At 39.3% G+C, this 13,153-nt stretch overlaps 1 protein-coding gene and 1 long non-coding RNA gene across 4 annotated transcripts in view; one reads left to right on the forward strand and one right to left on the reverse strand.

The window, feature by feature from the left end:
• LOC122968129 overlaps positions 1-13,153 on the reverse strand; it is a 161,875-nt gene that overhangs the window by 120,798 nt on the left and 27,924 nt on the right. For 2 of the 3 annotated variants that reach the window (XM_044333121.1, XM_044333127.1), the window contains exons 2-3: positions 372-489; positions 123-221 (exon numbers count right to left, since the gene is read on the reverse strand). The exons of the other annotated variant lie outside the window; for it this stretch is intronic. In XM_044333121.1, coding sequence (XP_044189056.1) covers positions 123-221; positions 372-403 — 131 coding nt within the window. In that variant the 5' untranslated portion in view covers positions 404-489. The remainder of the gene's footprint in view (positions 1-122; positions 222-371; positions 490-13,153) is intronic. 3 annotated transcript variants of the gene reach the window in all.
• LOC122968199 overlaps positions 1-13,153 on the forward strand; it is a 200,947-nt gene that overhangs the window by 73,123 nt on the left and 114,671 nt on the right. The window lies entirely within an intron of this gene.

The raw sequence follows: 13,153 nt of genomic DNA on the forward strand, positions 1-13,153 counted from the left end.
TCCTTCTGTGAGCACAGAACCTGCAGTGCTTCTGGTCTCCTGATACTGTCTACTGCTTCAGCATCCCCTCATCAGTAAAGGTTCAAAAGCCTGAACAATACAGTGACATTATCTTGACTTACTCTCCATGTGTTTTGGAAAGAGGAGGTGGATCCATGGTCCTATCAGGGTCTATGGACGCACAGCTAGGGTCAGGAGATTCTGGTCTCTGCTGCTGGATCCTGATACAAACACAGTACTGATGAATTCACAACAGAATAACATTCTTCCAGGATAAAATAGTGATTAAAAACATATTTAATGTTAGTGTTTTAATACAGATAATAAAATTCTTAATTAGAAAGTCCTTTCTGTCAGGTTGAAGTTGATACCTTCCAGTGTTAAAATGTTTAGGTTGATCCATGGACTCTTCATGGACACAGCTGGGATCAGGAGATTCTGGTCTCTGCTGTGCAGGATTTCAGGAACAACTTCATCTACTTCCAACATCTGTGGAGAAGAAAACAGTCTGAAGTCAAAACTCAAGCATCACTTTGTTGTTGTTGATGGTGGTTTATGATATTATTTTCTACAGTCTCTCTGTATCTCTCTTGTAAGTAATCTATATTTTACAACAAATATACATATTTTAATATATTTGTTGTTGTAAATATTATTGTTTTTATCATATTTATTTGTATTTATATTTTTGTATAGATGTGTGGGATTATGTGACTGTTTTTGTGATTATTTCAGACACTGATAATGTGTTTTATCTTGATTATGTATCAAGTCCTGCCATAAATTGTTCATATAATGACGTCAGCATGATGCAACTAATTTGTTGTCTATATAAACTTTACTCTTTGTCATGTTAGATAATTGCTTTTTACAGTCAAACACAATTTTTGGGAGCTAAGTTTGCTTCACTTTAAAGAATCCATATACAATTTAAATTCTATCAAGAAGTTATTTAAGTTTGGGAAAGGTAATGAGTGCTGGTTAACAGTAAGAATTTATGATTAAACTTCACACTTGTTTTTTGCTTTTGTATATGTATCATTAAACATTAATTTTAAGTCAACTGACAAAAATTTCAGTCATTCAGCTTAAAGACCAATCCTCATTGAGTCTGATCCTGTGGATAGCCTGTTGCAGGAATTAATAATAATATTAACAACAAACAGAAATAAAATAAAATAAATCATTTTACGATTATTTTGCAATTACAATAATATTTGCAATTTTAGTGGGAGCGATCATCTTTGCATCATCATTTTAATTTCAACTGGAAAAAAATAGTAAAATGAGGATGATGTGATTTTTGCAGGAGTCCAAACCATCGTGTTCTTTTATGTCTTATGATTTGTAGACCAGGCATCTCTGTAGCTCCACAATATCTCATTTCTAAAGATATACTGTCATATTTAACCTTTAACAAAAAACTGCAGCTGCTGCAATTTGGATATTGGTCTTATCCATATTGTGATATCAATACCATTTTGATTAACTGTGCAGCCCTGGGTGCATACTTCAAGTCAAGTCAACTTTATTGTCAGTTCTATCATATGTACAGGACATGTAGACCCTGCTGGCATATACAAGCACTAAAATACAACAAGGGTTTAAAATACTAGGATAAAACAAAAATGCTACAAATGTAGAACTACAAATGTATGCAGATGACACCATTGTGTACGCACATGCAAAAATAGCTCAGTTAGCTGCTGCTAAGCTAACAATTGCATTGGAAAGGATCACACATTGGCTTGATCAATCATGTCTGAGTCTAAATGTAAACAAGACAAAGGGTATGTTTTTCTCTAAGACTATGGTACAACCTCCTAATGCTGATATTCTCATCAAAGATGAAAAAATCAACATACTTACTGATTTTAAATATCTTGGTGTGACACTGGATCCAAATTTGAACTTCAAAAAACTTGTTAAAAAATAGTTAAAACCATAAAGTACAACTTAGCAAATTTTAGACATATTAGAAACTGTCTCTCTTTGGATGCAGCCAAGATATTTATGCAGCTATGATTCTTTCCTATATGTCTTATTGATCACATGTTGGGGGCAGGCTGGAGAAGCAGCCATAAAACCTCTTGAGTCCTTATACAAACAAATTCTAAAAACTCTGGACAAAAAGCCAATGCATTTCCATCACTGTAGGGTTCTGGAGAAATACAATTTACTGAGCTTTGACAATTTTAGATTATTTTCAAATTTGTGCCTAGTTGTGTTTAATGGTTTGTCCTCCTCCACTATGTGAATTTGTGTTCACTCGCTCAGTAAGTTCTATTAGATCCTCCAGAATACCCTCTATACAAGATTGTACCATTTCATCACACTGCATTTGGACAGTCAGCTTTCTCTGTGAAAACCACAACTCAGTGAACGTCCTACCTGATTATATGAAGAACTGCAGTCCAATCAATACATTCAAGGCCAAATTAAAAAATCTACTAAAGACCAATCAGCTGTGTGACCACTGAGTCTAAACTCCATCTATGGTCTTCTCATTAACACAGGTAGTCTTGCTTTTAATTTGACAAGTTTACATTATTCATTTCTAATTGACATTCTAGGTGTATGTGATGTGCTGTGGTGTGTAGCTTTGTATTTTGTATTTTGTGTGGTGTGTTCTGTGTGTTTTTAGCTTTGTACTGTTTGTTGTTGATTGAGATGTAAATCAGCTTTGAGCTGACTCCAGTGCAGTGCATATTTTATGTTAAAAACTGTACACTGTCCCAATCAATAAATACAATCAATCAGTCAATCAATTACAGAACTTTATTTGAAGCTTCAACTTGCAGCAGCTTCAGTAGAGCTTCCTCTGGAGCCTCCTTCTCCGAATATTTCTTCATCTCAAACATGTCCACATCTTTTTCTGATGACAGTAAGATGGAGACCAGAGCTGACCATTGAGCAGGAGACAGTTTATATGTCAGTTTATTTTTCCTGATCTCAGATACAGTTGGATCTCCTCCACTAGAGAACAATCACTCGGTCCATTGGGACAGTAAAACAAATTGATGCGTCTGTCTGGAGATGGATTCTCCCTGATCTTCTTCTTCACATAATTTACTGTTAGCTGACTTCTATAAGTCTGGTTGGTCTGCAGGGAAAGGCCCAGGAGGAAGCGAAATGTTGGTATTGATGGGTGAGAGGACCACATACAGAGCTGCCAGAAACTCCACTATGCTCTGATGGACAAAGCTAAATACCTTGTTCTTGTCCTTCTCCATTTGATGCTCCTCTTCAAAGATCTGTGAGAACATTTGGGAATACTCAAAGACTTCATTGGACTTACTGCTGCCATCTTTTAGGTCTTCCTCACAGAGGGTCAGGTTGCCTTTTTCTAGCTGTTTAAAAGCCAGTTTTGTAAGTGTCTTAATGTACTGAATGCTTCTTTCTCTGCCATACTTATCTTTCATGTGTTTGACATGAATCATCAGGAATTCTGTGTACATCCCAGTCAGGGTCTTGGGCAGCTCTCTTCCCTCTCTGCTTTTCAACACATCCTCCAGAACTGTAGCAGTGATCCAGCAGAAGACTGGCATGTGGCACATAATGTGGAGGCTTCCTGGTGTCCCTCCAGGGGACCCTCTGACCTCTGTCACCATGTCAACACACTCAGGAGGGATCTGATTGGCTGCTGCAGGTCATGTGGTTATCCAGAGGCGAGCAGAGGGAAGCAGGCTGCCCTTGATGAGGTTTGTCAGCAGCACATCCACTGAGGTGGACTTTGTCACATCAATAGGCAACTTTTCATTGGCACTGAAGTCTAGTTGAAGCAGCTCTCATCCAGTCAATCCAACACAAATAAAAGTTTATATTCACTCTTGTCAAAGTTTGTGTTTCCTGATGTCTGTAATGTTGTGAAGAACGTCCTGTTCCATGTAGCTGGTTTCATGGATACATGTGTGAATAAGTTCTGCAAAACTTGCTTCTTTCCTTTGTGAATTCAGCCTGCTAAACGTAAACGGGAATATAAGGTGCACATCTTGATTGGTTCTTTTTTCAGCCCAGTATTTGTATTTGTATCTGTATTTGTTGAGGCAGCAAAATTATTTGTATTTGTATTCGAATAAAAGTGGAAAGAGGCTTAAAAATCCTGTTTTTTTTAATTATGCTTTTAAATTAAAGTGTTACAATAAGTGTACATGAATAAACTACCTTATGAAGGAGGTCCCCACACCGGGTCTCGAATTGGAGTCTCCCAGATCATAGACGACTGTGCTGATTACTGAACTAAAACTTTACTCACTGCCTCATTGCAGACAGACCTCTACACCCACAACACAGAGACAGCACACCATGTAATGTGTAGGGATGAACTTCAAAGGTGACTCTTGCTTTGCACTTTTCATTTTTTGCCTATTTTTTACAACCTAACTTTGTGGTAAGGAGAAGGTTATGGAGAGTCCCTTGGGAGCACTTCATGTGTGTCAGTAGCTCAGCTTTATCTCTTGGGAACACCCCTAACTCCAGGAGTGATACGAACCGGCCGAATGTAACCAACCTGCACATTGGTAAAAACAGACCCAAAAACAAATAATTTTTAAAATATTTGTATGAAACAAATATTCATAAAAAACACAATTTGTGTTTTGTTGAATAACATATTTGTATTCAGGCATACCCCTACTGTGTAGATATCATCCATAATCTTTGCATCCTTCTTTGTCGTCCACCCTTCTTTTATGTACATAAACCTGTTCTGGAGGTTAAGATGGAGCTTTGTTTGTAACCATGTGATGGTTCATAGAAGCTATGTTGGTGGTTTATCTGTGTAGAATAATATAAAATAGCCAGAACAAAGTGTAAAGCCTTTCTACTGAGTAGCCTTGAAGAGATTATTTTAAATAGATAAATAAATAACTGGATCTCAGGCTAATGCTCCTTTTAAACACGTTGACAGGACATTATCTCTGTAGTCATCAGCTTTTTCAGCCATGAAATCTGCAACATTCCTGGGATTGTCAGTTCTTTAAAAGTTTATGTAGCATTGGGAAAATGTCCAACCTGCCTGCTGTAGAGAGACAGGCTCTAGGGATGTGTCATTTTAGGACAAAGCAACACAGGAAATTAGATGTACTGTATGATATTTTAGAGTCTTCTGTGGTTGGTGGACTTTTTTCACCGACAAAAAAATCTTCCAAAATGGTCATGCTTTTGCTTGACTCAAATTACAAAGAAATATTAAAGCCTACTTGGCTGTTTTCATTTAAGTTCATCTTTACTTCTGGAGAGAAGTATAGATCAATACAATACAGGTATGCTGTCAATGAGGAAATTATAGCAGAACTGAGTATGTGGGTTGTGCCCATGAAAAATTTGCCAAATCTTCTCTGCTAATGCCAAACAGCTTATTTTGCTGTTGCTATTGACTCTTGTTTTGAGCTTCTGGTACCCCCAGGTGTGAGCATGGGCCCTGCTACGGTGGTCAATAGGTGTCTGCTCCAAGAATTGGCATACCACGTTTATCTGGATAGGACCTGTGCGATAGGGCAACTTCAAATCGGTGTTCTGCAAAACCAAGTTGCGGCATTATTTGGAGTGAGCCCTAGTACCATCTCCAAAGTCTTCAAGTTCCATATAACGGGGGATGTCAGAGACAGGCTGTGAAGTGGGCGTCCCAAGAAGACGACAACCCAAGAAGACTGTTTCCTCACCCAGTCAGCACTTAGGTACCATAAGCTGTCTTCTAGAGATTTGCAGTCAAGGTTTGCAGGATGATATGGCCGATGGCTCTCTGCCCAGACAATCCAGAACAGACTGCACGCAGCCAATCTCCGGTCTCATATGGCTGCCAGGAGGCCTGCCATGACTGCCCTTCACTGTCAGGCCCGTTTGGTGTCGGCAACACATGCACTGGAACCTGAACATGTGGAGGAACATTATGTTCAGCATTGAGTCCAGATTCTGCCTATGGCAGTTGGATCATAGGGTCAAAGTGTGGAGAAGATGCAGAGAATGCTATGCTGATGGCTGCACCGATAGAGTAACATCTTTTGGTGGCAGCATCTCCCTCACTGGAAAAATGAGGCTTGTCATCATTGGAGGCAATCTCAATGCAGAGAGATATCGAGATGAGATTCTGCAACCACTGGCAATCCCATATCTCCACAGTCTGGGACCGAACTCTATCCTCCAAGATGACAACGCTTGCCCCCACAGAGCGGGGTTTATCAGAGACTACCTCCAGAATTTGGGAGTGGGGAGGATGGAACGGCCTGCCAGCAGTCCTGACCTCAACCCCATTGAACACTTGTGGGATCAGCTTGGGCGTGCTGTTCATGCCAGAGTGACCAACACAACCACGTTGGCTGACTTGTGACAAATGCTGGTTGAAGAATGGGATGCCATCCCACAGCAGAGTGTGACCAGGATGGTGACCAGCAGGAAGAGAAGGTGCCAGGCTGTTGTGGCTGTGTATGGTTCTTCCACACGCTACTGAGGCATCTGTTTGTTAAATGAATAAACTGTTAATTTGCCAATATGTCTTGTTTCTTCAAAATTCAATCATCCAATCCACCAAACACCAAACAAGAGTTAATGGCAGAATAAGCTGTTTGGCATTGGCAGAGAAGATTTGGCAAATTTTTCATGGGCGCAACCCACATACTCAGCTCTGTTGCTCATCCCACAAATGCATGTTCCTTACAAACGTGGCACCATTTAAAAGGGAAATAAACAAGCTTTCCAACAGTATAAGATTTATTGCCAAGAGGCATTGTTACAACAAAGAAATAATCTACCAAACACAAATTTCCTTACTTTTTGTAGTAGTTTAGTTACTTTGATCAGAACTGACTCTGAGCAATAGTTACAGAAAATGTTCCTCTACTAATTAGGAAACATATCACACAACAGCTTGCAAGCATGAATGAGGGGGCCACTAAGACTTCAGAAAAACTTGTGTCGATCCACCGCCAAACTATCAGACACCAGCTGGAGCCCCTGCAGCATTCTCTGGTATGAGGATTTTTCTCCTTTCAGCTTCCATCTGCTACTGCATTTCCAGTTTTCACACCTTCAGTAAGTTTGCCTGAATCTCAATTTTGATGGATCACTGGCCTGATGCACAACCATTATGCCCAGCACACTTTTGGTATTTTCATGGCCAAGTGTGCCAGATGCACTGGTGCTGCACTTGGATAAAGGGTGGGATCAGAAAGAATACATTATCGCACATTATAGGTAGATATGTTGGAGGTTGTGACAATTGTGGGCAATCATATTCACCACTTCATCCCCACCATGATGCACTGACTGTTTGGGAATCCTGCAAAGAGTTTTCATCAGAGGAAACTGGTTGTTGTCTTGGATGTAAAAAGTTTCAGATATGAGTTTACCAGCAGATCTGGTGTGTGTAATTGTGCCTTTACAATGCACCACATCATTCCAATAGAGACTGAAGATAGAACAGATTCCTGCCACCTTCAGATGGCTTTACCATTAGTGTATATACACAGGGCTCTAATGTTTTTCCCAAGGAGTTCGTGTGCTCCTAAATAAAAAAATTAGTATCACAGTGAAAAATGTTCAAGTAACACAGAGTTTATTAATGGGTCAACTTCTCTGCGGTTTATCTTTCACACTAAATCCTTAGTTTGTCTTACTGTCTTTAGCCCATTGTCAGCTACCACCTGCTGCTGTTTCTGCTGTGCTGTTTGTGTGTGTGTGTGTGCGCTCAGGTCTTTGTCAAACAGACTCAAATTTAAATACACTGATGGCAGCCTCATGCAAGATCTGTAAACTGAGTATCAATGAGAGAACAGGAACTGAACTATCATTCACCGTCTTGTGTTGGACCACAGTCAAGAAGTTAATTCATTAGTAACAGTCCACATAGTGTGTTTTAAACTAGAGCTGCAGTTGAATAGATTCAGCTACTTTGGCTCACCACTACCAGAGTGCCACTACCCTCCGCCTCCTTATGGAGGTGCTGAACAGACTGGTGACGGTCAGATGGACAGCAGTTGTGGGTAACATTGAGGAAGAAATGCAAGTAAAATAACAGCCATGAGCAGCTGCTGTCAGCCTCTCCATGTCAGCGCTGGAAATACAGAGAGTCTTCTGGAGATATGACAGTCACTAGAAGCACATTCATGGCCCTTTGTATGTGTGGTATCTGTGTTGTAGCTGAGCTAACGTTAGCAGCTCAGCACCCAGAGGCTGTCTGGTGTTTATGTGTGTATGTGTGTGTTAATATGTAGCCACAACCCTGCTGTTCATCATGTTACCATCGTCAGCCCTGAATATCTTGTAAAGCTCTGAATATAACACAGCATAATAACTTGTGGTGTGTTAACTGCCACAGAAAAGAAATGCATCTTTCGTTTATTAGCATGACATTGATTCTTTACCGTCTCTTATCAGGCTTGCTAACGCTATCTGTGAGAGGCACAAACTGAGGCTACAGTTATCAGTGTTGTGATATTTATACTTGGCGGCATTTCTTTTCTGTGAAACTACTGTACTGTTAAAACATTGTACATTATCTGACTACTAAATACTAGTTGTCAAACAATTAACAGCGGGGGGAAAAACATTATGGTAGGTTGTAATCTTTACTTGCACACTGTGCTCATAGATTTTTTTTACGGTTTGCATATATCTAGTTTTAGGGGAAAATGCGAGTGAAATACTCACACTGTAGAGCCCTATTGCAGTAAATATGGACATCATGACAGCTCCCCAAAAGTGAAGCCAAAATATCTGCATCGCCCCCTGGTGGCTGGCTGCAGTAAAGGTCATATGTCCCGCCCCCTCCATGTTAGCGGGTGTGACATTATGATTGACAGCTGTGACAGCCACTCTCAAAACTCTGTCAGGCTGCAGGATGGCTGAGGGGGCGTGTCCTGCAGGTTCCCACCACCTGACTCTACTGCACAGACTCTGGCTCCAAATGACATCACAAATGCAAGATGGCCGCTCCCAGAGAGGAAATATTTTGGTTTCACTTTTGCACAGCGGTGATGATGAGATGCTTCGTCCATATTTATATACAATCAATGCGCTTTACAGACAATCACCAGGGTAGAGTAAATGCCATCAGTACAGGATGCAGCTGTTGTGGATGAGAGATGCTGGTAAGAATCACTCGTTAATCTGTATTCAGACTCGCCACAATGTATCCAGAAAACAACTATCTGGAAAGTTTAAAAACAAGCAAAACATGAAAAAAGCAGTTTGTGTGATTTCAGAGAGGTTTATACATGTGAGCCTTCACTATAATGTGTTCAAATATGACAGAACATACGAGCACTGAGCTTTCGACCTGCTCTGAGCAGGTGAGTGTTGGACGGCACGAGACACACTCATTGTTGGTACCAGGATTGCAGTTTGCTGCTGGATTGAGATCATCACACCCTCAACTGCACCTCTCCTCATACTGTGGTGGCTGGTGAATCACCAAGATACCAAACCAGCTTCAAGGATACTTAACTTCAAGGATAACAACATGTGAATCTTTGAGTGTCTCTTCAGTGTCACGATTACATCCAGAATAGAATCTCCATTCACAGTCAAGACTCAATTCAATAAATAAAAAGTGGGCACTATTTTCAGGCTCTTAGTGTGCTCTGTCTATGTCTTTATGTTTGTATTTAAATTGATCTTTTTATAATCTAATTTAATTTTACATTAATTGATTTTATTTTGTTTGTTATTGTGTATTTATCAGTCATTCTAATGCAAAGCATTATGTAAAGCTTTATTATTATGTAAAATGTCTTCATTTTCTACAGTCAAGTATGGGGTACCTCAGGGGTCAATTTTGGGACCAATCGTATTCTCTTTTTATGTGCTACTATCATGTTATTGGTAGACATGGTATTTCCTTTCACTGTTATGCTGACGACACTCAGCTGTATGTTTCCATTCAGCCCACTGACCTCAGTATGCTGAGTTCTTTACAGGAGCGGAGATGTGAGAAACTGGATGTCTAAGAATTTTCAACTTAAACAGAAATCCTTGTAATGGCTCCAGTAGTAGATTCAAATACAGCCATACTGGGTAAACCAAGCTGTAGGAGCCATGAATGGATTAATTTTTCATTTTTTGTTTTATATTTTAGGTTATTTTGGTTTATCTATTATTGCACGATCACGGTGATTGATAATCAGGTCACATGGATATGGGCGGTGATATCCTATAGTTAATATAAGCACCTGTTCACCTGCATGCCGGCTGGTAAGAAAGAGACAGAGGGTGAGTGGGTCGTTGTATTTTTTGTTGACCGCTGTTTTACACCTGATCGCTGTGATTATTTTGAGTATATTTTGTGCACGTTATAATAAGTTGATCCTTTTCATTAATACAAGTTATTAAACTTATTTTTTGATCTCAGTGAATCTTTTTGGTAGCGTGTCAGACAAACGGCAAACAAGGCCCAACCTCAGCCTCTCAGCGACTTTTACATTGTTGCCAGTAGTCGTTACACAAGCAGACTCTGATGGAGACTTACTGTAGAGTCGATACGTGTTGGTCTGTTTGGTTGTGTATATGCTTGAAGAATAAATTCACAATATTATTTCACTTGGACAGATACCAGGAAAGACTTCTTGGATCTTGTTTTTTGTACTTTCACCTGCGTCAGTAAAGAGCACCTGTCATATGAGCCATCAGAACTATGCAGCGCTTCCTGCTTCCATTGTAAACTAACAATATTAATATTTCAGTTTTATTTCAAAAACAACGTTGGTTGGAATTTAGGGATAGATTGAGTTCATTAAATGTTTGTTAACTTAGTTGTGTTCATGTTAGAGAGGCTGTGTGTGAGAATCAGGTCTCATCATACATGCAGCTGGACATGTGTGAGCAGCTTCACCTCAATGCTGTTGAAGCCTCATTAATAAGTAACAGTTGAAGTTATTCTACACAGAAGGAGGACTGTGACCTTCGTCCTCCACCACTCCCAGTACAGTCATGATAGAAAGAGATCTCTTCATGGTCCATATTGATTATTGATTAACAGCAGTAACAGTGAACCACAGAGAGACAGAGTCAGGCCGTCTTATTCCTACAAAACAACAACAACAAACACAATCTGATGGAACAAACACTGTTCTGCTTCTTACCTGTTCAATCTGATCCCTGTGAGGTCATTTCTTCTGATTCTTCAATCTGAATTATTGATCAGACTGTCACTTCTGCAGCGCTGCTTCCTGCTGTGATAGAAAAGGAGGAAACTGTAAAACAGGGGGTGTGACTGATAAAACAGCAGAGGGTGAAGGTTTGGTTTCAGGAGCACAATGAAGTCTGGGTAATATTCCAGAGAGCAGGTTTAACAAACTCTGAGTCAAACCCTGAACTGGAAACAGGAAACAGATATGTGTACAGATTTAAGTTTTAAATCAGATCTAATTCAATTAAAGGGGATATTAAAGGACATTTTAGCTGCAAAGTGAAAATCAGCTCATCATTCACCAACAACCTACTTTTGGCTGTTAGCTGAATGATCAAACATTATTTATCCAACCACAAACACACACAGTGAGTTAGCAGCTACACTTGAAATAATGTGAACCTGTTCTTTAAGGAAAATCCACAAAATAATCTAAACAAGTGTAAAATTAGCTGCTTTTTGTCATTAATGAAAAAAATTATCGTATTTAGACAAATGAAAACTGGAAAACCATCTGCAGCAGATGTTCTGATTTTCAGAAAAAGAAAAAATGATTAACAAGAGTGGAAACAAGAAAAACACATTTATTCATTCTGAATGTTCTGAATGTTCAAATGAAACAATGCTAGAAAGAAGAAAACATGATTCTTTAGTGAACTGCAACCAGTGACGATGGATCTCAAGTAGACACTGAATCTGCCAGTTTGATCAAATAAAAAAAGACATTTAAAGACGTCTTGATGGGCTGCGGGAAAGTGACAATTATAAACATCTAAACCTTGACAGCTTTCTGCACTTCTGTTTGCAAATTACAGTTTATAGCAGCTTAAATGAGAAGAAAATAAAGGCAACTTCTGCTTTTAACACATTTTTTTCCAATTAAAACGACAAGAATTGAACCAAGAACCAGAATTAGAACAGAAAACCATAAGCAACACATTAACAATGTCCTGGTGATTCATTTAATTGTTGGCAACTAGTTGATTAATCGATTAATTGTCGCAGCTCTAAATCAGTACATTCATAACAAATATCAGATTGTAGAAAACGCTGATCCATCACAACCTGTGTTGATCACAGCAGACGTCATCCAACATCACACAGTCTCTGATAAAACACACATAACCACCATCACAACAACAACAACAACAACAACAATGAAAAAACAACAATCTGTTCAAAAATCCCAACTTGTTCCTGCTTTATTTTACTGTAGAAATAACAATATGAAAACACTGCTACAATATTCAGCAAAACATTACATAAAAAACAAACAAACAGCAGCTTTATAACTGTTTGTGGCAGTGCTTTATCTTGTTATCAGAGTCTTTGTCTCAAAGTCACTGAGGTTGTTTGTGTTTCCCTCCTGCGTCCAGCAGAGGTCAGTATAACAGCTCACACAGAGAGGACAGTTTGTTAAAGGCAGGGACAGAATGCATTTCTGCCACAGCCAAGCAGGAAGCTCCAGGCCTGAGAAGTGAAGTCAATGTGGAAGTGCCTTAAACCTGCAGTCTTTCTAATGACCAGCAGGTGGAGACTCCACTAGTTGCAAAAAGAAAGTCTGGTTGTATGGAGGTCTATGAGAAAATGACTTTTCACTTGATTTATTACCTCAGTAAACATTTTCCTAACGAGTTTATGGTCTCAATTGCTAGTTTCAAATCTTCTTCAGAAATTCAGTTCGTAAATCATGGCCCCATTTATATTGAAATAGACAAGACGCTACCACAGCGACAACACTGAATATGTAACGTAACCATGGTGTAACCTCAGATTCACAGAGTATAGGTGTAGCTGCTGCTATTCCAGAGTGTTTTCAGTTCATGAAAGTTAACTGTAACATTTTAGTCACTAAAAAAGTCTTGTTCAGTGTTTGGTTGTGATAAAAGACCCTCCAAGGAGTTGGTTCAGTTTTTCCAGTAAATACATTTTATTTTAATGGTTTTAAGCCTGTTTTTCACTAGCAAAAATGAGCATTAGCTAATGAGGCTTGTGGACCTTGTCTGTGCATCCCTTTTGTATGTCCATCAG

This window comes from Thunnus albacares, chromosome 18, assembly GCF_914725855.1.
Source record: "Thunnus albacares chromosome 18, fThuAlb1.1, whole genome shotgun sequence".
NCBI classification, from domain to species: Eukaryota; Metazoa; Chordata; class Actinopteri; order Scombriformes; family Scombridae; genus Thunnus; species Thunnus albacares.